At 39.0% G+C, this 27,809-nt stretch overlaps 1 protein-coding gene across 3 annotated transcripts in view; it reads left to right on the forward strand.

Moving 5' to 3' along the window:
* The first annotated feature begins 1,968 nt into the window (after positions 1-1,968).
* The window catches only part of LOC308402072 (metabotropic glutamate receptor 2-like), a 29,412-nt gene continuing 3,571 nt past the window's right edge, over positions 1,969-27,809 (forward strand). For 2 of the 3 annotated variants that reach the window (XM_080890655.1, XM_080890653.1), the window contains exons 1-5: positions 1,969-2,475; positions 6,580-7,200; positions 22,326-23,163; positions 23,963-25,026; positions 27,545-27,737. In XM_080890655.1, coding sequence (XP_080746781.1) covers positions 6,691-7,200; positions 22,326-23,163; positions 23,963-25,026; positions 27,545-27,737 — 2,605 coding nt within the window. In that variant the 5' untranslated portion in view covers positions 1,969-2,475; positions 6,580-6,690. The remainder of the gene's footprint in view (positions 2,476-6,579; positions 7,201-22,325; positions 23,164-23,962; positions 25,027-27,544; positions 27,738-27,809) is intronic. The other variant, XM_080890654.1, reaches the window with a different exon arrangement.

A 27,809-nucleotide genomic window follows, 5' to 3' on the forward strand; every position in this document is an offset into this window, starting at 1 on the left:
CCTTGACTTTTATTTTACACGGGAGCCTTAGGTCATTGAAACTAAAGCAGTGATATCATGTATCATATAAAAGTCTATATTGTTAAACTAAACAGTGTTGACAATGAGGTCTGCATATTTTCAAAAAAATGGTTTAACCAGCTTCTTCTTGCCTTCATTAAATTGGGTTTAGAAACAGAAGTGAAAGACAGATACCATCTTAATGACTGGAAGCACAAGCTTTCTGTTTTTGGGTGAACTGAATATTTAAAAGCTACTAAGCCTGATTTCCTCTGCTGATAAAAATGTTGTGGAGGAAGTGCAGCATAGAGGCCCAAGTTGTGGGTACATAAGAGTGACTGACTCAGCTGAGGTAAAAGTAATCTGATCAGAAGATATTTGTCCATTTCTTATCTGTGACACCTACACCTACGTCTGTCTGTGAGATAGTGTTTTCTTCAAGTAAGATTGCATTTCCATGTGTGTGGACATTAACAAAACACTAAAAGAACCGATGTGGATGTGGACCGATAGTTTTGTCATCATTACAAAGAGACAAGTGGTCTGATTTTTGTGTAATGGCCAGTGGCTGGGAGCACTTTCCCTCTGTCCTCTGTAATTTTGCTTGGCATTAATTGGCATGTTCCTATATAAACTCTGTATTCCGCCCACATGCCCTCAACTATTGTAATGTAAACTACAATTCTATTTCAGGGAAGAAAATTGGTCCCTTTGTGTTAGCTGAGGGAATTATGCAACAAGCTGCACCCGCTCGTCATTTTAATTGCCACTGTACACAGGAAAAGTTCGCCTTTTGCCAACCCCTAACTGCAAAGTAGCTTATTAATCCACAAATTAAAAAAATGCAAACGGTGAGATGTGTTTTATATGTGTGGGTAAGTGGCGAATTGCAGTGGAGCTGAATTCATTCAGAATTAATTTCATCTTCCTCCCTGAATATCACCGGATTTAACTGCAACCGGTTGTGCAGCAGGCTGAATTGTGAACACACAATCCAAGCTGGTGCAGCACATTTTTCCCCCTTGCACTTCTCCCTAATTGTACAACAGGAATGTTGCTGATGTAATATTGTTTTGGTACACATGGAAAAGTGCATAGTTTGTAGCACAGATGTGTGTCTCTAAAAAATGTTTTGCCATAGAACTGTATGTAAAGCTAGTCTTAATTAGCAACAGACTTTGAAGTTCCCCACTTCTGGCTGCACAGACCTTAAAGTAGCCAAATTAATAGTGATAATTAGCGCAGAGAGTCAAGAAAAAGTTTATGTGTATTCACACATGTAACAGCACAGCAAGGTTAGTTATCTGGAGAAAAATGAAATATGCCAACTTTTAAATGATATCTATTGTGTATGTGTATAGTGAACGGGGGAGGGGGGGGGGGGGGGGGGTGCTTTATCCAATGAAAAACCAACTGTGCATCCAACCTCTTGAGTTTGTGAAGTGCTGTGGCACTCAACTGGAGTGTGATTCAGTTTTAATGAGATGGAGGTGAACAAGGAGCTGGCCAGCCTTCATAGAGTGGTTAAAAAACAAAAACAAAAAAATAAAACAACGTTGATGCTCATTTTCCTTTTAAAAAAATCTTGCTAAATTTAGCAGAAGACATCCGGTTTATATAATCTATGCGAATCACCTTTTTTCTTCTTCTTTTCGGTTTATCATTAAAAATGACATTGACACTATACAAGCTCAGCTCCACATGAATAAGTCACTTGACCTGTTTGAGAAGTTGATGCACCTTTTTATCCTTTAGTCCTGCAGAAAGAACAGTGAAAATTATTATAGTTATACATTTATTTATTTATTTATTTTTACAAATAAGAGCGACTCAAAATAATGACACATCTTTCGCTGCTGTGGCTCCCTTCACTGACTTGCAAACAAACGCTGTATGAAGCATCGTCAGGTTTCTGAGACGAGCACGGTGTCGACTCTCGCACTCATTATCTCTGTGGAAGAGCTGCGAGTGGCTGTGCGTCTCTGAGCCGATGGGCTACGGCAGGATTTTCTCAGCGCCGCTTGTTTTGAAGTTAATTTAACGAACTTTCCGAAGAGAAGCGACGTTCAATATGAAATGTAACGTTAAAAAATGCGCGGTTATGATTTAATTTAGACTCACTTGCCTCTTAGTCCTGCTCGCTGTGAGAGACAAAGAGAAGCCTTCGGTCCTTCTGCTGCGCTTGTGGATGGATATATGAGCACTTGGGCGGTAGTCTACGGGCTCGTAGTCACTGTGGCTGGCAGGCACAAGTTGGGGGGCACCGAAAGGAGTTTGTAAGACTTACCAATGTGAAGAACACTTCAGAACCAAGGACAGATCCAAACCGATGCCTGGCAAAGATGCCCAAAGTGAACAACATCTGGAATCTGCTCGTCACATGAAGCTCTTCACGTTTCTAACGTACTGAAGCTCGGCTTGCGCAAAGAAACCCTTCAAATCCATTCGGGAAGAAACACCTAGTGCTACTAACAGGTAAGAAATGGTCCCTTCATAATTTTGATGTTATACTGACGGTGGGTTTAACACAGAAAGTACTTTGTGTCTTTCCTATCTGACGTGATTTTGCATTTTTATTTTTTATTTTTTTTGTTACAAAGTCGTCGCCCCCCCACCCCCCAGCATGTATCCCACAGCCACAACATTACTCCCAACAGGTCCGTTATTATAATACCTTATCAGCAGTTCATGATTTTCCCAGCATTTATCCCCATTCCCCCTCTCACAAGCCACATCTGATGCACCAAAGTCTATTTGTCAACACAAACCAAAAATAGCAGGAGGAGACTTTCTTTCACTTTATTATCAGCCATCCCAATACCTGCGTGTTACTGTGGAGGTGCTAGCATTTCCCTGTATGAATATGTGAAGTTGTAATCCTGCTTGACCCGAGTGTATTCACTGTCTCAAATAAAAATTACATAATTGAGTGAAGCAGAGATTCCTCTCAAACCAATCAGGGCTTTTGTTTTTGGACAGCGCCATAAACAATGTGGTTCGACCCTAATGTGGGAAGTAATTCAGCTGGTAAATGTATCGAGTCATTGCAAAAAGTGAAGAAAGTGTTTTTGCTTTGGAATCATCCACATATCTCACGCATCATATTGTTATGACAGGAGTCAGACAGGAGTGATGGGGTAGGATTTACCTCAAAGGTAAGTTATTTATTATGGGAGACACCACCACGGTGTCTTGATGGATGTTATGTATTTTATCATCAGATGGTGTCAGCATGCTCACCAACATGCTCACCAAGAGGAAACAAAGAAAATCTGCTCTAGCACGTGTAATTCTTACATCTGTCCTTTGTCTCCCAGTCTAAGTGTGACCTATGAATAAACATACTGACAGGGCATTATTTTATTATTTTATTTTATTTTGTAAAAATTAAACAACTGCACTATTTTTTTTCTGAAAAATACGCATTTATTTCACATTCAAACACAATCAGCTGGCTGCTGGCCACCACAGAGGGATCCTAATTCCTTCAGCTGACAAGTCCAGGTGGAGGGATAAACTGGGTCCCCAGTGGAGATTATATAATGATGGGAATCATAAGACGAGCTATTGAGGTTGCAGTTTTCTCTTCTTTTTGTAGTTCATTTTCATACGTAGAGATCTGATGCTTTGAAGTGGATGATTTGTGTATTGTCTTCTGACTGAAACCTTCAGTTTTTGACAGTTTATTATCTGATGTTATATAACACTGTAACCTCTAAACTTTAAACCTAAATCTAGTTTTTAATCAGATAAGCACAGAAAAGTAGTGTTTTAAATGTCATAGGACAAGTACGCTGTTTAGGCTGTCATACTCACCCGGCTTAATGATTCATGTGCAGTGGATCGGGCTCTAAATTAAATGTCACATCGAGTACTTTTCAATAAAACTGCATGCAGACTGTGTCTACTCTTCAAATTTTGAGTTGTGTCACCATTTTAAACAATTAAAAATATAAATTATTGTTTTATAACAATTATTTTTCAGTCTGTACCTGATGATAACAAAAAAGGAGGTGCATTCATTTCTTCAGCTCATTCGCCAGACATAAATAACACTGTACTTCTGCGTAGATAATATGATTATACCTGCCAATCACCATCACTGCTGAAAGGAACTGGGTGGTGAGTCATTTTTTACACATTAGTTATACCGGGATAAGGAGTAAGGACAATAAGGAATAGTGTTCTCAAAGCCTCTTTATGCTAATGTTGGAGAAATCCTCTGTGCTGGGCAGGAGCAGTAATGCATTAGCTGATGGTTCAAAGCTGAGTAAAGCACGCCGTCTTTTCTTTTTGAACTTGCCTTTCAGAGGGAATATTGTGCGCAGACAGCTGGGGAGCGTGTGACTCTCTTGGCTGCTCAGTGTGAGTGTGACAGCCGTTTCAAGATAGTTTTAATGATGTGATCGAGGCCTGATAAAAGCTACTTTAGCAGATGTTGTTGTTTTAATTCTCATGTAAGCTGATAATACTGCTCCCATTTAAAGAATGTATGCAGATAATAGGAAGAAATTTGATTTTAATAGCTGTCCACTTCAGCCACGCCAGCATTTCTTTGCAGTTCTTAGAGGTTTTAGAAGAGCTTCTGCATCTCTAACCTCACTTTAGCTTAGTTTGTATTGACCAGCCTAATTGGCTGTTACTTGTTGCACCATTAATTCATACTGTGACCTAGTCTCTGCAACCAGAAAGCCCCCATCTGCTCAACAGACAGCACTGAAGACCAATTAGACTCTTAAAGTTGAGCTCTCCAAGTTGATTTCTCACCTTGCTTCTAATAATAGGGCAAATGTGTTGCAGCAGTCCCATACACCTGCACGTAGTGTTCAAGACACACAGCAGACATGAGACAGAGGCTGTAACTTTGTATATTACCACATGTAATTTAGTTTGATGGGTACAGATTCATCAATGCACCATAAGATTTCCCCACCCCTAATCTGATGTAATATTTATCTGGTAAGAAATTTGGCATTCATTACACTTTTTGCTCCTCATTTTCACTCAAGAGATGCTTGTGCTGTCACAGGATATTCCTCACAATATCCTGTGTGATTCACAGTATCTTGTGTATCCTGAAGTGTTCAAAAGCATGCACGCACGCATGAACTTATGCTTGTGTCGCTGGTGTTTTTGGAACCAGTCCCTGTGAACCCCACTGTGACGGTTTTCTGCCTCTGTGAGCACAGGAAACAGGACACACTCAGACTCAATGAAACGACTGTTGATAGAACTGCCAATAAAAGAAGTGTCAATGCACGAGCATCTTTTTTTATACAGTATTATAATGTAAGTAACAACACTGTGTGACAGAAGGGGAAAAGTCAGTAATACGCTTCCCACTGTGTCTTAAAGGAGAACGTAGCGGCAGCACATCGCCTAGTCCAAACTGCTGCCAAGCTCTGTGGGTTTACCAGCGTGACTCCTCTGATAGCTCAACTTCTATTTAAAAAAGGAAAAACATACCCACAGACAATTTTTGTTGATATTATGTGCCATTGTTACATCCCTCAGAGCTTTCTGTGAGTAATACTGCTGAAATATAAGCTCTGATAAGAAATTCTGATAGTATTTGCAGAAAAAGAAAAGTAAACCACAAGTCTTTAAAAATACATTCCAGAGTATGAATCTACTTTAATCTATGTGTTTGTTCTGAACTATGCATTTGATAAATGTGATTAATAATTGTGTTTGGAATAAATACGATTGGCTCTCTAAGAGCGCTGTGATTGAACCTGCCCACCTAATCAGACAACCCCCGGTGGATCTTACTTCAACATGATAGGAATATATTAGCATACATGTCTCTCTGCCCACTCCCCTGCAGTCCAACCCTTATTTTTTACCCACCATGTTTCCATGGCAACCACATCCATTGAGGAGAATCACCGTGTATGTGATATCTCCGTTGCCTGGAAATTATGCTTCAGTCAAGAGGTGCCTTAAATATCAATAAATGTTTGATGTGGTCACTTGAAGGTGGTAACACTGAGTCAGTCTTTCAGATAAAATTTTATTTATTTCACACTGGAACTGCTGAGACTCTGACTAAAATATTAAGGTCTTCTGTTTCACTTCAGAAAGTAAATTCTAAGATTAATGGCTGTGTTTCAGCCTTCAGATAGAATTCTGAAATTTAGAGTCTTCAATAAAACCATTTCTCTGTAGTAATTATATAGACTCTAAGTCAGGAAAGTTAAGAAAAAGGCTTGTAGTTCAGGTAAGAATCAGTTAAAAAGATAAGAGAGAAAAAGCATGACTGTTCATATCTTTGAGTAAACCTGTGAGCAAAAAAGTGACCAATAGGCCTCTGACCCATATTTAGTTCAAGAATTTCATTGACATTGGGCAAGGACGTTACATTTTACTCCACAGGAATAGGATACAAATGTAATAGATAGATAGATAGATAGATAGATAGATAGATAGATAGATAGATAGATAGATAGATAGATAGATAGATAGATAGATAGATAGATAGATAGATAGATAGATAGATAGATAGATAGATAGATAGATAGATAGATAGATAGATAGATAGATAGATAGCATATATTAATTTTCCCCCTTTTTTTTAAGGAAAGATGCTGCACTCACTGACAGAGGACTTGAAAGACATCTGCCTCCAAATTGTGTGAACCTCTTCTGCTCTCCACTTCAACCTGCTAAATCAAGCTACCTGGTCCTGCCATGCTGAGTGCAGTGCTCTGCCCCAAGTCGCAGGCCAATTCTGCACATTACTGGCCTCTCCATGTGTTCCTTCTCGAGCTGCTGATACCAGGAGTCCTGCCTAGTATTTCCAGACTGCCCCCTTCAGCCAAACGTGAGATCATCGTCGATGGGGACTTGGTGATTGGAGGCCTGTTCCCGGTGCACGAAAAAGGCGATGGAATGGAAGACTGTGGTAAGATCAACGAGGGGAGAGGGATCCAGAGACTGGAAGCCATGCTGCTGGCACTTGATGAGATTAACTCCAGCGATCGCATCCTTCCTGGTCTCCAGCTGGGGGCTCACATCCTGGACACCTGCTCGAAAGACACTTATGCTCTGGAGCAGTCGCTAGATTTTGTAAGAGCATCCCTCACTAAGGTGCACGACCCAGGTTTCATCTGCCCAGACGGCTCGAGACCAATTCAAAATGAGGTTCCACTGGCCATCTCAGGGGTTATCGGAGGATCTTACAGTGATGTTTCAATTCAGGTGAGTGTGCAAATGTATATTAACCTTTGTTTAGTGTATCAGTTGCACTTGCATGCCTTTACTGAAAACTGTGACACATGCAAAATTGCCATGCCACTGTACTAAGATAAATAGTATACCATATGGTATAGCTATGGTACATCATGTGGGTTTTCTACGTCTTGTACTGACCTCATCTGGGATGAGGGGTTGAGGTGCTAAGTTATCAGCCTATGCTAGCAAGCATGGTTAGCAAGGTGCATCCATAAACTGCATGGGTCCATTGCAGAAACAGAAATACTTGCTTATTGGTCCCCATCTAACGCATGCAATTATATTTTTAGAATTACAGTTAGCAAAATTGGACCACAGACTTCCTGGATGATCTGTCAAAATTAGCCTCTGGTAATTATCTTCTTTGTCTATGGGGCTCTCACCAAAACAAAGTCCTAATGTTTCTTTAAGTGTGTAAGTGTATATGTAGTCTTTTCAGTTGATTGCGTTTTGTCTGCATCTGTAATCAAGTAATTTGTTATTTCAAGAGCAAATATTTTGCAACTTAACACTTGTACACCTTTAAAAAAAACTTGTTAATTCACAATATTATTCCAGTTATTTATTTTGTGAGCATGCATTGTGTTACATGGGGGTGGATGCTCATTCACATGTTGAAGTTGCTAAAAGAATCCTTGCATCTCCACTTTTCACAAGCTGTAGAATTGAGCCTTCAGTAGAAGAGGTTTCTCTTTGGCTGGAGTAAGAATTTACTGAGATTATTTTGTCTGAAGCATCAACATTCACAGACACATCAATCACTTTGTCAGCAACTTCATTTCTGCCTTGCAAGGAAAACTGACCTTTCACACATGTATGAAAGGTTGCTAGAGGCAGTTCATCTGACCATAATTAATTAACTCTGATTGCCCGTACATGACATAATTACTGAAGCACTCAGTGTTAGCAAGACAAAGTGCTCAGGAATAATTTGGTTACACACACACACACACACACACACACACACACACACACACACACACACACACACACACACACACACACACACACACACACACACGCACGCACGCACAATATGTGGCGAAGCCTTGGGTAAACTATACACAAGTAAAGATCATCTCTATTAGCCTTAGGGGTGCGGCAACATGATCACATTTGAGTTCAGATAATAACTGGACCAATGTTTTCCAGTTTTTCGCTTGTTACATGATAAGCATCATTAATCCAGCTAATAGTCATTTATTATACACCAATATTTAATTAATACTGACTGAAATGATAAAATAACTCAAGTTCTGCTTTTTGATTTTGGGGTTCATCCTGTTTTGTGCCTCCTAAGATTTTGTGTCATGCGATCTGTTAAGTACAACAGTGGAATCTTTGCCACAGGAACCTTTTCAGTGTGTCACAAAGTATTTGTAGTACATGTTCACCTCTAATGAAAATGCTATTGTGGTTTTCCAGAAATATCACTGCTCTGCCCTCTAACTTGTTTTGAGCAGTTGAAACACTACACTGTGGGGAACGTCAGATTTGTTTGTTCAAACAGTACAGTTCCATCACATTTAATTAAAAGTTGGTGACACAGTGAAGATCACCAGTTTTAACAGCAACTTTCTACAGGCAATGTCTATCCACTTTTTTCCTCAGTCAAAGGACCTCAAAGCATAGCATCCTGGCTGCCGGGATTATCCTGGATATTTGTCTCAGAGAAACCCAGCAATAATAAAATACAATGAAAACACAAACAAACAGAGGCACTGGCTTTTGCCACAACACAAAACCTCTTAGGCATTAGGAGACTCATTGTACAGGAGTAACAATATCCTTGTCATGATAAAACGGCAATAATCATTTTATGCTTTATAACAAATTGTTTCATTGTCTGCTAAATCTTTTAGGTTTCTCACTACTTATAGCTACCTTACATTGCAGGAACTTGGTGAAGGTGAAAGTTAACTTACTTGAACAGACTCCTTTCCTCCATTCTTCCTACATTCCTGTCCAAATTCAGCCAGTAAGCAATGAGTCCATGCTCAGCAGTTTTTTGTGGCTGATGAGAAGAACTTACTGTGGAATAGGTACTTTTTCTCCTCTGCAAGGTACTGCAGAGGCAGTTTGACTAGGCACAAAAGGTTATGGTGGCCTAAAAAGCCCGTTAGTTCCTGTGGTGGAAACCAACATTATGTTTCACTGGTTCACGGATTTATGTATGTGACTAATGAAACAGTTTTGTTTCATTCAGTAACATCTCTATTCAGTTATATTGCTGATTCATATTTTTTGTGTCTAATTTGACCACTGGATGCTGTGGCTTTGCTTTTCAAACAAAAAAAAGCTTCTTTCAGCTTTTCTAAAGCTAATAAAAACCCTTTCTTGTAACGTGTTTAAGTAGTCTTCAGGAATAGTTCTTCAGGTTTCTTGAAGGACAGAGCTTTTCATTTGATATTAGTCACAACCTTGATCCCAAACTGCTTCGGTAATGTTGATATCCAGGCTCTGGGGAGGCCAGTCCATGACTGGTAGTCTTCTGTTGTTTATTTTTCTATCCTGGTATGTTTCTACTCTGTTGGCAGTGTGTTTTGGATCACTGCCATGGTAAAAAAAAAAAAAAAAAGAAGAAGAAATGTCAATTAGATGCTTTCCAGATGGTATTGTATGGTGGATCAAAATCTGGCAGGACTTTTATGTGTTCATAATTACATCAATTTTGACAAGATCCCCAACACCACTGGCTGAAATGCAGCCCCAAACCACGACAGAGCCTCTGTTGGGTTTTTCAAAAGGTTATAGACACTCATTTTTCTACCTTTCTCCTGACCTCTTCCACACATACTGATGATAACACTGATGATTAGGGTGACTGATGATTAGTATAACTCCATAAGTGTTAACTGTTGATTTTCCGTCCAATTTGAAAAACCCAGCTTTGCCTTCTAAACTGACTCGTTACTGTGCTAAATTCAATAATTGCATTACAGTTCATGTTGTTACTTGCACTACAAAGTCTCTTCAGTCATCGACACACTGCCAATAGAAAGAAAAAAAATCAAGCACATTTTTCATCCTGTGGGTTTGCTACAATCAGCTTATTTCAGTTTGTGTGCTGGGTGGAGGAAAGTGGTGGAGTGATCTACAGTTTTTAAGAAGTGGCAATATGGACAGTACTTTTATTTTGATTGCATGAAAGGTCAAGAGTTTGATGGTGAAATTCAGACTGCATCCAGGACAGAAACAATTGCACTGTTCTGCTAACAAAACATCCCTCTTGGCAAGCAAAGCCAGCATGCCAAAACAAAGTCAGCCAAGAACCCAGAATTACATTAAACTTGAGTGATGCCTATCCCAGTGCAGCAGCCAGAACCTGAAACCACAACAGATAACAAAGACTGTGATGAGTGATCACCTGTAGCTGCAGGTTTATAGTGTTAACTGGTTATGATATAATCTGTCAAGTCAATTTCTGCAGTAACGTATAACAAATATAGCAAGTAGTGTAAAATATTACTGTTATGAGTTAATGTACTGTTTTACATTAATGAAAAGCAACAGCAGCTTTTGCTCCCTGTTTCCCTTCCTTAAGAATGGCTTCTTGAAAGCCATGCTTCAACTGAGGCCATTTCTGTTGAGGCTTCAGTGAACAGGACATGCTGGATTCCCCCCCCCCCCCCCCCCCCCCTATTATACATGACTTTCAGACACTGTTTATTGGCTGTGGATAGTTTTTTGACCTGACAATTCTTCCTTTGTCAGTTCAAGTAAATTCAATTCAATTTTTTTATGTAGTGCCAAATCACAACAATAGTCACCCCAGGGTGCTTAATGTTGTAAGATAAAGATCCTACAATAATAGAGAGAAACCCCAACAATCAGACAACCGCCTGCCTATAAGCAGGCAATTTGATGACAGTGGGAAGGAAAACCTCCCTTTTAATACAAAGAAATCTCCAGTAGAACCAGGCTCAAGGAGGGGCAGTTATCTGCTGTGACTGTTCGAGGGTGATGGGAATGAGCTAAGATAAAAGACATGCGCTACTTGTCCTCTACTTGTCAACTTTCCTCAAATTTAATAATGACAAACTGCACACCATGCTGAGATATGCCAAGTTTTTTGGCTAATAGCTCTTTGGGAATCACGTTGTTGAAGCAGAAGTACAGTTTTATGCCTGTCAAACTGTGGTGTCCATGGTATTTATTTATTTTTTTTTGTAGATTAAACTAACAAAATGGGAACAAATTATGTGTTTGCGAAAGGCTGCTAGCGTCAAAGTGACTAATGATACAATTTAAAATTGGTTCTTTGCCAAGTTGCTTATTATCTGTTGATACAACACTTGTCCATCCCTTGAGTTAGGTGCCTTTTTTATGTTTGAATGATTCATAGGTCTGTACTAAGCAACAAACAAAGAAAAACATTAGTCTGAACGTGAGTCAGCTATAAGAAAATGAGTGAAAAAGCAACCAATGTCCAAAGTAAAACAAAGATCAAGACTTTTGTGTAGTACTCTAGGTCACTTACAAAGCTTCGTATTTTAACTTATAAATATCACGTGTCATCACTTCAATAGAAAAAGTCATCAGTAATGTTTGCCATAGTGTCAAGCCAATGTTATAAATAACTGAATCCTTTATCCTTTATAACTGCAGGCTGTATGGTTTTCACTTTGAAATCTAGTATTTCTTTAAATATAAAGTATGACAGCTGAACTGTCTCATTTTGCATATCACCATGCATTGAGGAGTATAGATAACACTGAGTTGTGCTACAGCCAGAATATGATCCAACCTTAGCTAAGTTCTTGCAGAGATGAATGCTTCGTCAGAGTGTGTTAAAGCTGAATGGAGAGTTCGACAGAAAGGGACTGAGGATATCCAGCACCATGTTATAATCTTCTAAAGCCCTCATTACACTCAGGGCTTCCTTTCATAGTAATGTTGATGATGCCTTGACAAAAGAACAGCTTGTTTTTTGTCTATTTCCTTGTGAATGAATCTTCAGCAGCCACACAGTCACAAAGGCTAAAAAAGAAACTCTCTGCTTTTTTGTTTTTGTATAAATTTGAATACATACCTCTACTGTCACGATGCTCAACAGTCTCTTTGTGAGTGCCTTCACTTCCTGGGCACTTTAATGAATCGAGCCGTGAGAGTGGCTTGAGGCCCATGGTGGGATTTTTTTGAGAGGTCACTGTCTTCACAGTCCCCATTTATCCCAGAGAAGCACTTTGTGGAGATGAAGGGCATTATAAAACAGAGGAGGATGAGTGCCAGAGACCATCCTGGGGAACTTTGAGAGAAGCTGCTTTTCCCATCTGCGGGATATGTCTCCATTGGCTGGCAGGGATGTGCCCACCTGCGTGTGGAAAAGGCTGATGCTGCCGGTGATAGGGCCAAGGACAAGAGGTGGTAACGATGGTGGGAGATGAGCCAGTTTCTGTTTAGTCTCAAAGGATTTGTTCATAATTAGCCCAGCAACATTTAGAAGGCTTGCATCGCTGCCTTGCTCATCCCAGTGTATTTTGTTGTCTTTGTTATATCTTCTCACAGTTGAGGTTTTTGAAAATAGTTTGCCGTGCCAAACAGGATGTTAGCCATATAGAAGCATCTATGATTCATAACCAGCAGCCCACACATTTTACACCTATGGATTTAGCTTAGCATCACAGAGAAATCATTTAAGAAAGACAATTAAATAATTTTAATGTGTTCCCACAATGTCTTATGCTTGGGTAGCTGAACAATTTAAAAAATGACATTTTCTTAGAGGCATAGCCACAGGTTTATCTTCAACATTAACTTTATGTTGAAGATAAAAAAAATGCAACACGCAGAGCTCTGAAGCAGCTCAATCCACTGCACAGACTATATGCACAGCCCAGCTGCTTGTGTCTAATCTACCTACATTAACTCATGTATGGATTGGGAAAAAAGTGTTGTAAATCTTGGGTTACTTTTTTGACATTAAAATTTTTTTTTAAGATGAACCATCCCTGGCATGTTATATGACAATATCAACTTATCTCCCTTCAGTCTCCAGACATCAAGACTGCAGACATCTAAAGGTGTAATATTTTGAAATTATACTCAAAAAACACCAACTAAATCCTTCAAGACCGGTAGATAAACTCTATTTTATCATTGCTGAAGCATCTGGGAAGGTCCTCAATAATTTCAGGTTATAACATCTGTCCCGCCACATATCGATGTTTAATACGTTTGGTGTGCAGTGTTTTATTAACTCTGTCTTTATTCTGTTTTCCCCCGCTCACAGAGTAAGTCGGGTAAAACAAAAAACAAAAACCAACCTTGCTTTGGTGTTAACTTCAAAAGACTTTTGTTTATCATGTGATATTATAGCTGAATATAATATCGGTTATTTTAGAAGTGAAAAGTTTAGCACATTCAGAGAACACATTGCAGCTCTCTAATTAGCACATCAGTATGTCATTCAAAGTGAAGGAAAACATTGTAATGACTGGAAAGCTGGTTCGAGTCAAGACCCACACAGTCAATAATGGTGCTAGCCTATTTGTGCCTCGATGCACTTCCCTTCATCTCGCCCGTCTTAGAGCTGTTGTTTTTTTTCCTACGTAGTATCACATAAATAAAAAATGAGCCTTTATGCAGAACCCGTGGCTGTTATTTAAAATTTAGCGCTGAAGATTGTGTGACAGGAGCACTGCACTTCAGTCTTAATAACAGTAAAAATTGCCAAACCTATCAAGCTGGTTCAGAAGTGCTAGGAGCTAGAAGTGATATATCAAAGCATTATTTTCTAAGAAGGCGATAAAGAGCAGATGTATTCCTGTTCTCAAGTGTGGCTCAAAAGGTTGCTCGTGTGGTGAGTATTGTTTTGCTGGTGGGAGGAAATAATAGGTGTATGTTTAATATGAAGATTTGCCTGTTCCTGAAATAGCTCATGCAAGCAATTCAACAAACAATCCTTTCTGCCTTTGCATCGCCAGCTATATGAGCTGTGATATCAGATTTTGATTACAGCCGGCTGGGATCCACAGACATAAATGCATGCACGACATGGTCTTATATAAAGTACACGTGAATAGGTCTAGCCCTTTGTTTTTGTGGGTTTGTGTGTTTGTATCTGTGGCTTAGTTCAGTTGTTTAAATATGGGTCTGTTTGTGGCCATATATACTTACATTTAGAATCTGAGGTGATAGTGACTTCCTGGAGTGTATTGCCAAATTCAAATCACATAGAACATTATTTGAGGTTCTTGTGCAGTGCCCTGTGCCCTTGTTCACACGAGCTGTTTGGTGAAATGTGGCACTGCATAAGTGTCTGAAAATTAGTTTACTTTTTGATAGTCCCTTTGGATCCTTTACACGCAAGTAGCTGGAGCTGTTTTGCAAAGAAGAATGGGCAAGAAATTCAGTCGCTAGATGAGCAAAGCTGGTAGAGACATACCCTAAAAGACTGGCAGATGTAATTACAGCAAAAGGTGGTTCTACAAAGTATTGCCTCAGGGGACCGAATAATTACACACACCCCACTTTTCAGTTATTTATTTGTAAAAAATGTTTGGAATCATGTATGATTTTCGTTCCACTTCTCACGTGTACACCACTTTGAATTGGTCTTTCACTTGAAATTCCAATAAAATTGATTCATGTTTGTGGCTGTAATGTGACAAAATGTGGAAAAGTTCAAGGGGGGCGAATACCTTTGCAAGCCACTATGTATATATGTATATATATATAGATATATGTATGTGTGTGTGTGTGTGTGTGTGTGTGTGTGTGTGTGTGTGTGTGTGTGTGTGTGTGTGTGTGTGTGTGTGTGTGTGTATAGCTCCAAGTGGAAAGAATAGCAAGCAGAAGAATGTTGATTCATCTGAATTGGAGTTTTCAGTTTTGAAGAAGGTTTGGAGAACTGCAGAGAGACTCTGCAGCTGAACACAAGGTTCACACTTGGTGTTGGGTTTGCCATAAGAGAAAAACAAGCTAGACCGAAGTGAACGAACATTTTTAGTGTAAACTATGTGTCTGTTTGATGTTGCACAGTCAATTAAGTCACCACTGGTGTTCTGCTGTTTCAGCTGTCTCTTCACAGTAGAGCAGAACAACTTAGCCTTAGTGCTGCTCCCTCTCAGTGAGTGTTTTGATCAAAGTTTAAACTGCTGCATACATTAAAATGATGCTAAGCTGTTATTTTCATTAACAACCATTTTCTCATATATTTCAGTGCATCGATAAATTATCATATTCAAATGATAGATTGAACATTCAAAGAGCTCCATACAAACTGCTTTCCGATTCATTTACAGTTATATCACTTTTAGGTTTATTTTTCTTTTACCTTTGATGTGTTTTTGCATAGCCTACAAAAAACACAAGGACTTAGTGGAGCTCAGACTTAGTACATTTATTGTTATTGTTGTTCTTTTTGTTTTTTAAAATGACATGTATCATTAATGTAGCAACAAATCTATTCTTATTAAATTAAATGAACTCTATAGTTTGCCCAAGAATTTAATTACCGTGTACTTTTTTAGCAGCTTGATTAAAAATATCAGTAATTAACATGTTTAATGATTTACACTGCATATTTATTTTTGCACTCAACCCTTTCCTATCAATTTCAGTATTTGAATTTAACTAATACAATTCAAATGCATTGTACTTAATTCAGCAGCAAAACCATATATGCACAAATTTAACCTGTGTCATCTGCTGTATCTACTACAGGACTCAGTTTGATCTTTGGGGCTTTCCATCCTGAAACATATTATAAGACATATTAGAAAGTCTCTTCCCATGTTCCAGCTGTTTCAGTTTTTTAATGCTTCCTCCAAATGTGGTCTAAACTACATGATGCATATTACTGACTGAACCAATATTGACATAGATATTCGGCATGTTGGCCATTGTCTAACTACATTCTTAGATTCCTTTACTTTGGCGACTAACTTTCTTCTTGAAATAGAAACACTTTTTTACAGCCCCCCCCCCCCTTTTTTAATTTGTTTATTTATTTTTTACACACAACGCTACTCAGAACATGTGGTCATGGTTTATTTTTCATGCAATATATTTGATGGAAACTGCTCAGGGAGGGGGCTGTGGTAGACAAAAATTTGCGGAATTAAATGTTGTTTTTTAAATTAACATGAAAAGCAGTCATTCTGTTATATTTTTACATTGAATACTGATGGTGCTCTTTTGGACGTTAATGTTTGAAATATAAGTTACATGACCAACTGGGATAGATAACTGATACATTGTAACTATTCAGTGGACTTACAATACTTAAAATATCTATGTAACTGAATTGCTAGGCCAAAAGAACATAAATAATGACCCTAAAAAAATCTTATACAATCACTAGTCAACAATTTTTTGTATGATAATTTTTCTTTATTATGTTCAAATTTAAAAATCAGAGAAAGGAAGACTTAATTTGAAACATTAGCCCTACATTAGAAATCGTAGCAGGATTGTTTTTCTACATCACACAGTTCAGAAGAAAACTGCACCCAGTTTTAGAGTCCATCTTACAAGGCCAGATCAAAACGTGGAATGGGATGATGTGACATGATCACTTTCTCCAGTACACAATTTCAGAACATTATGATATGTAGATATGTTAGTTTTATCATTCAGCCAAATGTCGGCCTTTGGATGTCTCCACAATCAGATTTATTCAAATTTTTAACAATGTAGCGCACCAGTAGAGAAAAGGTTTATATCTGTTCAACCGTTGCAACTTCTACTCACAGTACTTTCAATATCCTATTCTGAAAGAAAATGAAAATATTACTTGGGGGGCTTTTTTTTTTTTTTTTTTAGTGTTTATTGAAATAGTACAATGAAGAGATGTCACGCAAGCCAAGAGAGAGAGAGAGAGCTGGGAATATACATAGTAAAAGGCTTCAGGGAGGATTCAAACTCAGGCTCTGCAATAGCCTTAGGGTATATGCTTTACCTGATCAATGCGGGAAGCGATAACAGCAGCTCACTTGTGGGATGTATGTCTATATGTGTATATGTAACTTTACCTTTAAGCATTATTAGGTTTCCTACTACTTTGAAGGACAATTTCAAGGTCAGATATAATAAAAGAATTAATATTTGACAATTGCATTTCGCACTTGATAAAGTTCCAGGTCATTTGAGCATAATTTCATCAAAACTGGACGAAAAGTTTAATAATAATAATGATCATCTGAAAAGGAGCACATATCCCCATTTGGGCCATGTTTGCCAAAATTTAAGGGTCGAAATGTATTTCAGTCATTTCAAGTTGCAATTAATCAAATATAATTACCAAAACTTACCAAATATATCACGATAACTGAATACAACCAACAATTTTAAGCATCATTTTCACCTTCAGTCACCCAAAAGTTGTAAAGTTTTACAACATTTAAATAATGATTCAAGGTAATGACATCAGTCAACATAAACATGCCAATGAAATAAATGTTGATTACCAAACAGCTTTCTCTTGACATATAAAGACCTACAGCTTTTTAATAAAAATATTAGTTTATGTATAAATTGGTAGTCATGAAAGCACTTCCTGTGCAGTATAATAGAGCGTTTTCTCTGTTTTTTCCTGTTAAAGAGATTCTGGCTGGACTAATGAGCCTCCTTAACAACAGAACCAAAACAACCCTTAACTATTTAATGTACTTCCATAATAACTATGATATATTAAAAATAACCTGTAATTCTAATGAGGTCTGTAAACTAATTATGCAAATAATATTGCAGTTATGTAATAATAAACCCGTCCTCAAAAAATAAATGGGCACAGCTCATGTTACTTCTACATCTGGAAAGAGTTTCAATTTAAAGATCGCTCATGATTGGTGGAAAATACCCACCCCTCCCCCAGTTGTAGTTGTGACTGCTGTGTAAATATGCTTTGTGAATGTACAATTTTAATTATGATCAGAACTATGTGTAATTTTGGGAATACCTTTGGGCAGTTGATCCAAACAACCTATATTGGTTTGGTTCATCACTAGAGATCTGATTATGGTTGCTTCATATATGATAATATTTCACCTTTCTTCATTATGCACAAACTTAAAAATAAAAAAAGTTCTATATAGAGAAGACTTAATATGAGTTTGACTGAAGTTAAAAGCCTGAGTTATAAGTTTGTAAAATAAGGACCCAGGTCTTAACTAAATAAAATAAATGAGTGTCAGTGAAAGTGTACAGTCCTCCAAAGCTATGTGACTTAATCACAAAATAAAATACAAGTCTAGAGTTTTTGGTGTCTCTTCCTCTGAGCCGGTGCGGTGGGTGTTTCTATCCGACTGAGAGAACAAGTGGGAAATACCACATGAGGATGAACAGACGGTTACTGTCACACACTCCAGTGCCGTCCTGAAAGGTGCGCTGTCAAGCTTCTCCAAGAATCTATTGATGAAGGCCAACTGCCTGTCTAAAAAAACCCTGCAAGAGGAAACTACCTTATTATCATGCAAGTGTGACTGACTGGCTCATTGTGATTGCTGACATGTTAGCTTGCATAAAAGGTGTATATATCCCAGGCAGCATAACCTTAATCAGTGGATTTAATCAGGCATACCTATGTCTCAACAACAGACATATCTCAGTGTAAATAACTGCATGAGACCACACTAAGATCACTGGAAAGAATACTACTGGGTACAGTTTCAATGCCAAAATACATCATATTTACTCTATTTCTCCCCTCAGGAGGTTGTGGTGTATTTTATGCTGCTTCTTAGCTTTTGGGTATTTTAGCTTAACAAGTTTAAGCAGATGGCAACTTGCAGATAGGGATTAGTGTGATTTTTTTAGTCTTAACAGCCTACTGTGGATTGCATTCACAACAACAACTAGTCTCACGTCTGTGTTTTGACCTGATATACATGAGGCACTTTGTTAGTTACACCATGCTAGCACCATATCGATCCCCTTTAGCCAAAAAAACTGTTTTAATTCTTTGTGACATACAGTTACCAAGGTGCTGGAAATGTTACTCAGACACTTTGGTCCATATTTTCATGATGACATTACACAGTTACTGCAAATTTGTTGGCTGCACATCCATGATGTGAATCTTGAGTTCCACCATTTCCCAAAGCTGCTCTATTGGACTGAGATCTGGTGACTGTGGAGGCCGTGTGAATACATTCACTGCCATGTTTATGAAACTAGTTTGATTTGAACTTTGTTGGAAGGCATGTTTTCCTGCGGAGCAGCCATCAGAAGATGGGAGCACTGTTGTCATAAAATGGTTGTTATTGGTCATCAACAATGCTACTGCTAAAGTATCCTCCACACCATAATACCATCCCCACAATGGAGAATCCATACTTTAATGTTGTTTATCTCAACTTCGTGCTTTTGATTTGATTTTTTTCTGGCTCTTGGTTTAAATTTAAGCAGGTTGTCTTTAACATGCCTAAATGCAATGAATTGCTACCGTGTGATTAGCTGATTTGATATGTGCACTATCGAGCAGACAAAGAGGTGGTAAATTAAATTAATGATGGTTAGCACTGTTGCCTCACAGCAAGAAGCTCCTGAGTTCTACTCCACCATCAGGCCAGGGTCTTTCTGTGTGGAGTTTGCATGTTTTCCCCGTGTTTGCATAGGTTCTCTCTGGGTTCTCCGGCTTTCTCCCACAATCCAAAGACATGCTGTCAATGGGGTTAAGTTAATTGGAAACACTAAATTACCCATATGTGGGAATAAATGCGAGTGCGAATGGTCGTCTCTGTCTATGTTAGCCCTGCGACAGACTGGCGACCTCTCCAGGGTGTACCCTGCCTCTCGCCCTAAGACAGCTGGGATAAGACAGCTTATCCTGAAAAGGATAAGCGGATTGATGGATGGATGTTTTTATATATAGCACCAAATAATAATAACTTACAAATAATAACTTACATCTCAAGGTTAACAAAATATTACTGAGTAACATGATCTGGGAACATGCTACATGCAGAACACTGTATACTTGGTGTGTATGCAGGATAATACATATGATTTATATCATCACAGAAAGGACTAATAGCTCTGTTTAGGATTTTGTGAGCTGGAATGAGAGACCTGGGAGACAAAATGGTACTTTAATTGGGGCTTGGAGTTAGTGTAGTAGGTTCCAATTACATACACGGGGATGCCATTGTTTGGAAAGCCTCCAGGCAAACAGTGGTGCTTGAGGGAGGAGGTGGTCACATTGAAGCCCATGGGTATTCACTAATCACCACTGTGTCTCATAGGGGATTCCTGGAAAATGACAAGTTTTTACTGCCTTGCTGCCATGGCACTGTAATACTGTGTGGGAAAATAATTGCCATGAGTTTATGGTATGACTACGACACAGTCGTTTTCTGCAGGCTTGTGTTCAACAAGGATGCCACGCTGAGTTGTCAGTCAAAGATTATCATCTAGCCCTGGTGAACTCAGCAGCACCAGCAATCAGCTCCAGGAGGAAATTAATGTATTATCTGGGTTACATGGGTATCATAAGTCCCAGCAAAATCTTCCCCCAATAACTTGACAGAATGGCTCAAGTGGAGAAAACAGAAAAATCCCACTGATAAAACTCATATCTGTCTGCCATTGTTGCTGTTGTTATCTGCACTATTGTTGAATCGATTTGTGGCACTGGCTGCTGGTGATGTGGATCTCTGACACAATAAGCAGTCTGAGATAGAGAAACACTGAATTGTTGCTGTTTCCACAGCCAGTCTCCACCGCTGAGCTGAATCAGACTATCAGACAGATAGCTAATCTGCACTTAATGGCTCCACTTAAACTACAAACAGAATATACAAGTCAAAAAGTAGAATAGCTTAAAAATATATAAACAAATGAATAAATACTTAATGCAGGACTTATAAGTAAATTAATTAATTTCTACACTTTATTATACAATTTACAGCAAAAACAATGACTCTGCACTCTTCATTATTATTTTGGAACCCATATTTTTGTAATTAAGAATTGATAAAACATCTATGTGTAATGCAAGACAGGTTAAAAAGTACAATTAAAGGAATAGGTATATTTAATAAATTTAAACAAATATGACTGTATGTTTAAAAAATCTTGTTCAACTTTGTAGTGTTGGGAGCACATCAGTGTACGGCTCAAGCCTTTTTCTGAAATTCCAGCAAATAATCACTTGGTTTGTCTGACATACAAAATACAGTGGAGGCACTGTCATGGTGAGGGTCTGCAGTGTCGCTAGTGGTGTTGGGGATCTTGTCAAAATTGATGGACATGAACACAGCAAAGTACCATCAGATTTTGATCCATCATGCAATGTGTCTTTGTGGTAGCATCTTCATTTTCAGCATGAAAATGATCCCAAACACTCTGCCAATGAATTCAATTCAATTCAATTTTATTTATACAGCGCCAAATCACAACAACAGTCGCCTCAACGTGCTTTATATTTTAAGGTAGACCCTTAGACCCTAGAATAATACATACAGAGAAAACCCCAACAATCAAATGACCCCCTATGAGCAAGCACTTTGGCGACAGTGGGAAGGAAAAACTCCCTTTTAACAGGAAGAAACCTCCGGCAGAACCAGGCTCAGGGAGGGGCGGCCGTCTGCTGCGACCGGTTGGGGTCAATGCAGTAAAACCATACCTAGCTAAGCACAGAATGCAGCACTATCAGTCATGGATTGGCCTCCCCAGAGCCTGGACCTCAACATTACTGAAGCAGTGTGGGATCATCACAACAGAGAACAAAACAAAAGGCAGCCAACATCCAAAGCAATGCTTTGAATGTCCTCCAAGAAGCCTGGAGAACTATACCTGTAGACTCATCAAAGATTAGAAAAGAAAGCCTGCCTAAGAGAGCTCAGGCTGTGTCTAAGAATAAAGATGCTCATACCAAATATTGACTTTCAAGCTTTTAGAATTGTACAAACTATTTTTCCCCTTATTTGTATGTTTATTTATGTTTAAATATATTTCAATATATCACTGCACCTATTTCCTTTTTTCCCAGCATTTCCTGTATATATATATATATATATATATATATATATATATATATATATATATATATATATATATATATATATATATATATATATATATATATATATATGAGAGGATGTGATGAGACTGTTTTGATAGCATTTTCATTTCTTTGCTTTCCTCAGGTGGCTAACCTCCTGCGACTGTTCCAGATCCCTCAGATCAGCTATGCCTCTACTAGTGCAAAGCTCAGTGATAAAACCCGCTATGACTACTTCGCTCGCACCGTGCCCCCTGACTTCTACCAAGCTAAAGCAATGGCTGAGATTCTGCGTTACTTTAACTGGACATACGTGTCAACAGTAGCATCAGAGGGTGACTATGGTGAAACAGGCATTGACGCCTTCCAGCAGGAGGCCCGCTCTCGCCAAATCTGCATTGCCACTTCAGCCAAAGTGAGTCGTTCCATGAACCGCCAGGGCTATGAGAATGTGATCCGCTCCTTGCAACAAAAGTCTAACGCAAAGGTTGTCATCCTGTTCACGCGCAGTGAGGACGCTCGCGAGCTCCTTGTGGCTGCTGCCAGAATGAATGTCACTTTCACTTGGGTGGCCAGTGATGGGTGGGGAGCACAGGAGGGTTTGGTGAGGGGCAGCGAGACTGCAGCAGATGGAGCTTTCACCATTGAACTAGCCTCCTATCCTGTCAGAGAGTTTGAAGACTACTTTACCAAACTGAACCCATCGACCAATATGAGGAACCCGTGGTTCAGGGAGTTCTGGGAGCACCGGTTTGACTGCAACCTACAGGAGCCTGGCTGTGCTGACTACAGCTTACGAGATGGAACTTTCGAACAGGAATCCAAAATCATGTTTGTGGTGAACGCAGTCTATGCGATGGCCTATGCCCTGCACAACATGAGGCAAGCAGTGTGCTCCAACACATCTAAGGTCTGCGATGCTATGAAACCAGGTAATGGCAAAAGGTTCTACAAGGAGTTCATCTTGAAGACCAAATTTGAAGGTATGCACAACATAAGTAAACAACAAACATGAAAAAAAAAAGAATTTAACATGTTTTTTAAATGGTTGGAAGTGGTAATATTTCACCATGGATACAAAGCAAATAAGGGTTGCAAAGAGCCATGACACAGGATTAAGCAAACAACTTCTGCTGAGCAGAGAAAGGCTTTGTAATTATTCAATTAGCAAAAAATAATCCATGAATTGGCACTGAAGAAACAGCGGGCAGGGAACATACTTTTCTTAAAATAATACTGACAGGACGAATGAATGAACAAATTCAGAGAACAGCTGTGGCTCAGGAGGTTGAATAGGTGTTGAATAGGTGCATTAATCCTAAGGTCAGTGGTTTGGATCCTTGGATCCTCTAATTTGCTGTCAAAGTGCCATTGCCCTCCTGAACTAACACTAACAACATATGCGTGAAACTGTCTTATGTTAAAAATGTGATTTGTAGTATAAAGGGCTTAGAGGGCTTGATAGGAAAAGCTGTATATAACGCAGTGCATTTATATTTCCTGTTACATGAAATAGCAGAAAAAAAAGTATTTTAATTTAAATTATACAAAAACATGTGTTCTTCAGTCCATGAATTGAACTTTGGCTCTCTTTTTCTTTTTTTGCCTTTTGTGTTATTCTTATATTATTATTATTATTATTATTATTATTGTTGTTGTTGTTGTTGTTGTTGTTGTTGTTGTTGTTGTTGTCATTATTATTATTATATTCCTGGCTTTGAATTTTTAAATCCTTTATATTTCCTTTAAGTCTTCATTGCTGTATTTTATGCTTCCCACCAGCACCATTCAAACCTGCAGACACAGAGAATATGGTGCGCTTTGATTCAGTTGGTGATGGCATAAGCCGCTACAACATCTTTCATTACCACAAAGACGAGGGGAAGTTCGTCTACAAGAAAGTTGGTTACTGGGACCAGAACCTGACCTTGAATACCACCATGGTGCACTGGCGTGGTGATGTGCCACCAACCTCCCAATGTAGTGACCCTTGCAGGAAGAATGAAGTGAAGAGCATGCAGCCTGGTGATGTGTGCTGCTGGATCTGTATTCCCTGTCAGTCCTACCAGTACCTGCAGGATGAGTTCACCTGTGCTGACTGTAGTTTCGGTCAGTGGCCTCTGGCTAACTTGACTGGCTGCTATGATCTGCCTGAAGAATACATCCGGTGGGAGGATGCCTGGGCTATTGGGCCTGTTACCATTTCTTGCCTTGGCATACTGTGTACCCTGTCAGTAGTAGGCGTATTCTTCAAGCACAATGAAACACCGGTGGTTAAAGCAAGTGGACGTGAGCTCTCCTACATCCTGTTGTTGGGAGTGCTGATGTGCTACAGCATGACCTTTATCTACATCACCAAGCCTTCCACAGCTGTTTGCACCCTACGCCGTCTAGGCCTGGGGACCTCCTTCGCAGTATGTTACTCAGCTCTCCTAACCAAGACGAACCGCATCGCTCGCATCTTCAGTGGGGTAAAGGATGGAGCGCAGCGGCCACGTTTCATCAGCCCGGCCTCCCAGGTAGCAATCTGTGGTGCTCTTATCTCCTGCCAGCTTCTAGTGGCTGTTATCTGGCTGCTTGTGGAGGTGCCAGGGGTTCGAAAGGAGGTGAGCCCAGAGAGGAGAAACATTGTTACGCTCAAGTGCAACAGTAGGGACACCAGCATGCTCATCTCTCTCACCTACAATTGCATTCTCATCATCCTCTGCACCGTCTACGCTTTCAAGACAAGAAAGTGTCCCGAAAACTTCAACGAGGCCAAGTTCATTGGGTTTACCATGTACACCACCTGCATCATCTGGCTCGCCTTTCAGCCTATCTTCTACGTCACAGCCAGTGACTACAGGGTAACTATCCAGAATTTTTTTTTTCCTGATAAATAGCAAATTGAGTATTTATAATTCATATTTCTATAAACCTCTAAAGCCAACTTATGTGGAGTAGTGCAAACAAAGTCTATAAATGACTGTCCCCTGTGTTTTTAGCATCCCTGAAGAAGGTGTCACTTTCACATTCCATTTGATCACCTTCACCTAGACTCATGAAAGCTTTCTTTTCATGTGAGTTGAAGGATCTTTCAAGAAAACAACAAAGACTGGAGACAGATCAGGTCTGAATATACCCATAGAAATAGTTAAAGACAGTCAGATTGATTCATTAAACCGTGGCATTACTAAATGCTCTTTGACCCATTTTTTCAGCTAAGAGATGGATTCTAGAGATTTACAATAGGTTTTGTTTTTAAAAACCTAGGCTAAATCCCAGTGGGAACCCATACAGGGAACACAATAAGCAACATTATGGTCTGTATTAATAATCATTTTGAGCGGCCTACTGTTGCCCATTTTGTGGCACTACCTCCCTAATAGGAAATTTGACAAATCTGCTACAGAGTTGTCGCATAGGGATAATGTTTTTGCAGCATTTAGCCTTTAAAAAAATCACTACAGGCTAAATTTAGTCTGTAGTGCATCAAACTACACTGAATAAGCATGCTGAATATGCATTGTGACTTTAGCCATATAGCATATTAGTCTTATTAATATCTGCATATATAAATGCATTTATTTATTTGTGCAATGTGACATAGGATAAATAAGACAAAACTTTAAGCATAAAACTGACAGACCATGTAAGTTATGAGTGCTGATGCCTTAGGCAGTCCCAAGGCTACTGTCACAGCATTTTGGTCGAAGTGTGCAACAAGGCCTTTGTTGTGCAAACAGATAGGGGGGAGGTCTAGGGTCACAGAGGGTTTGTATCATGAGAAACCTCTGGCTTTTCATGACTGTTGTAAGCAGCCTTTTGGGTACCCAACCCATGAACCAAAAGCCAACTTTCCTGATCCTTAGTGGCCCCTAAGAGACCAGATACATTTTGTAGGAAATAAGGCTTCATACTAAAATTGCAACCGAGAGATTAACTGAAGGAATGAGGGGTTTCACACTGCACTGGAGATCTTGATGATTTGGTTCTGTGTGACAACAATAACAATGGCTGTGGGTTCAGCTGCCACATTTCAAATTAGAGTTGGATAACACGGTAATATCGTAATGAGGGTAGCCTAGTGAATCATGATGAGCCCAAGGTTTTACTGTTATGTAGACACATTTTCTTTCATGTTCAAAACCTTTAATTTTTTTCCGTCTCCTTTCTACAGAATAGTTTCTGTAGTATGAACTTTACTCACTGGGTAATAAAACAGTGAGTAAACAACCTATAAAGGCTAAATTAAAGTACATTAAATTGTGCTTCATAAAAGGGAAGGAAATTTAAGAAAGAGTAATAAGCTAAAAACGACATTAAATGCAAATGTCTAACAATGAAATACATCATACAAATACAGCTCATGTTGTGCTGTTGCAAACACTGGTGGTTTCTAATTACTTGTGTAATCTGTTTAAAGGGAATAGCTGCTAGAAAGTTATCTTTATGGCTGAAAAAGATTAGGAGCTGCAGAGAGAAGGCAAAGTTATGTTACCAGGAGTCCTGGTGGTGCTTTTCACTACTTATTTTTGAAGTTGAAATGCATGATGACTTCTCATATTTCTGCAGTGCTGTTATTGTGCAGTATGTTTGGGAGAGATTTCACTTCATGCTGTGGTTCTGCAAATAGAAGTTCCTGGACTGCAGGGGTAACCAGTGGGGTGGGAAGAGACGGAGCTCAGGAAGATGACCCCAGCAGTCAGCTCACATTAGCAGCTGAAATATGACTAACAAGGCTCCGACTTTCCAGGACGGCCAGCTGTGCTTATCTCTCTTTCGACTTCTTGCCCTCATGTTCATGCGCATATAAATGGACAATTAGAATTGCTAACAAACGCAGCTGAAAACCACACACTGTTCAAAATGTAAAATATGGCTAATAATGTGAGAATAATAACTATAAGAAACCTGAAAGGGACAAATTTGATTTGTTTTTCATTTTGATTCCATCCAGGTAACGTTTTCTTTTGCTTTCTGTTTCTTGAACAAAAAGTTGATTATCAGTTGTTAACCTTCTGTTAAACATCTAATTTATTATATCACTATTTATTAGTAAAGCTTATATCCATGTATAAGTGAATATTTGTTACAGGGTTGTGTTTGGTTTTTGATTGACTTTTAGAAAAGATGTTAATGTAAAGATTGATTAATGGATGTTTGAAAGGAACCACACATTAAGGTTAAGGTTTGTAAATAACCAGAACAGGGAATAAATGAAAATATGAGTGATTTGATCAAAGGCTGTGTGAGAGAGAAGAACTGGGACCAGGTGCCCTTTGAATGAACTTCATTAGTCTTTTTGAAGACCAAATGAAAAAACAAAAAACAAAGAGCAGACTGATGTAGCCATCATTACACACATGCTCTCTTTCATCCCAGGTACAGACCACCACCATGTGCATCTCCGTCAGTCTGAGTGGCTCCGTGGTTCTCGGGTGCCTCTTCGCCCCAAAGGTCCACATCATCCTTTTTCAGCCCCAGAAAAATGTGGCCACACTAAGAGTCACAACCAACCGCTTCAGTACCACAGTTTCTACGTCTGCCTCTGCCCCCAGCTCAAGCTTCTCAAAAGGTACTAATGCAGAGTATACAGAATATGGTTCTTTACTTGTAAAAGAAACTATTAACACAACATAAAGACAAA

Source organism: Rhamphochromis sp. 'chilingali' (genome assembly GCF_963969265.1).
Source record: "Rhamphochromis sp. 'chilingali' genome assembly, chromosome: 9".
Taxonomy (NCBI): domain Eukaryota; kingdom Metazoa; phylum Chordata; class Actinopteri; order Cichliformes; family Cichlidae; genus Rhamphochromis; species Rhamphochromis sp. 'chilingali'.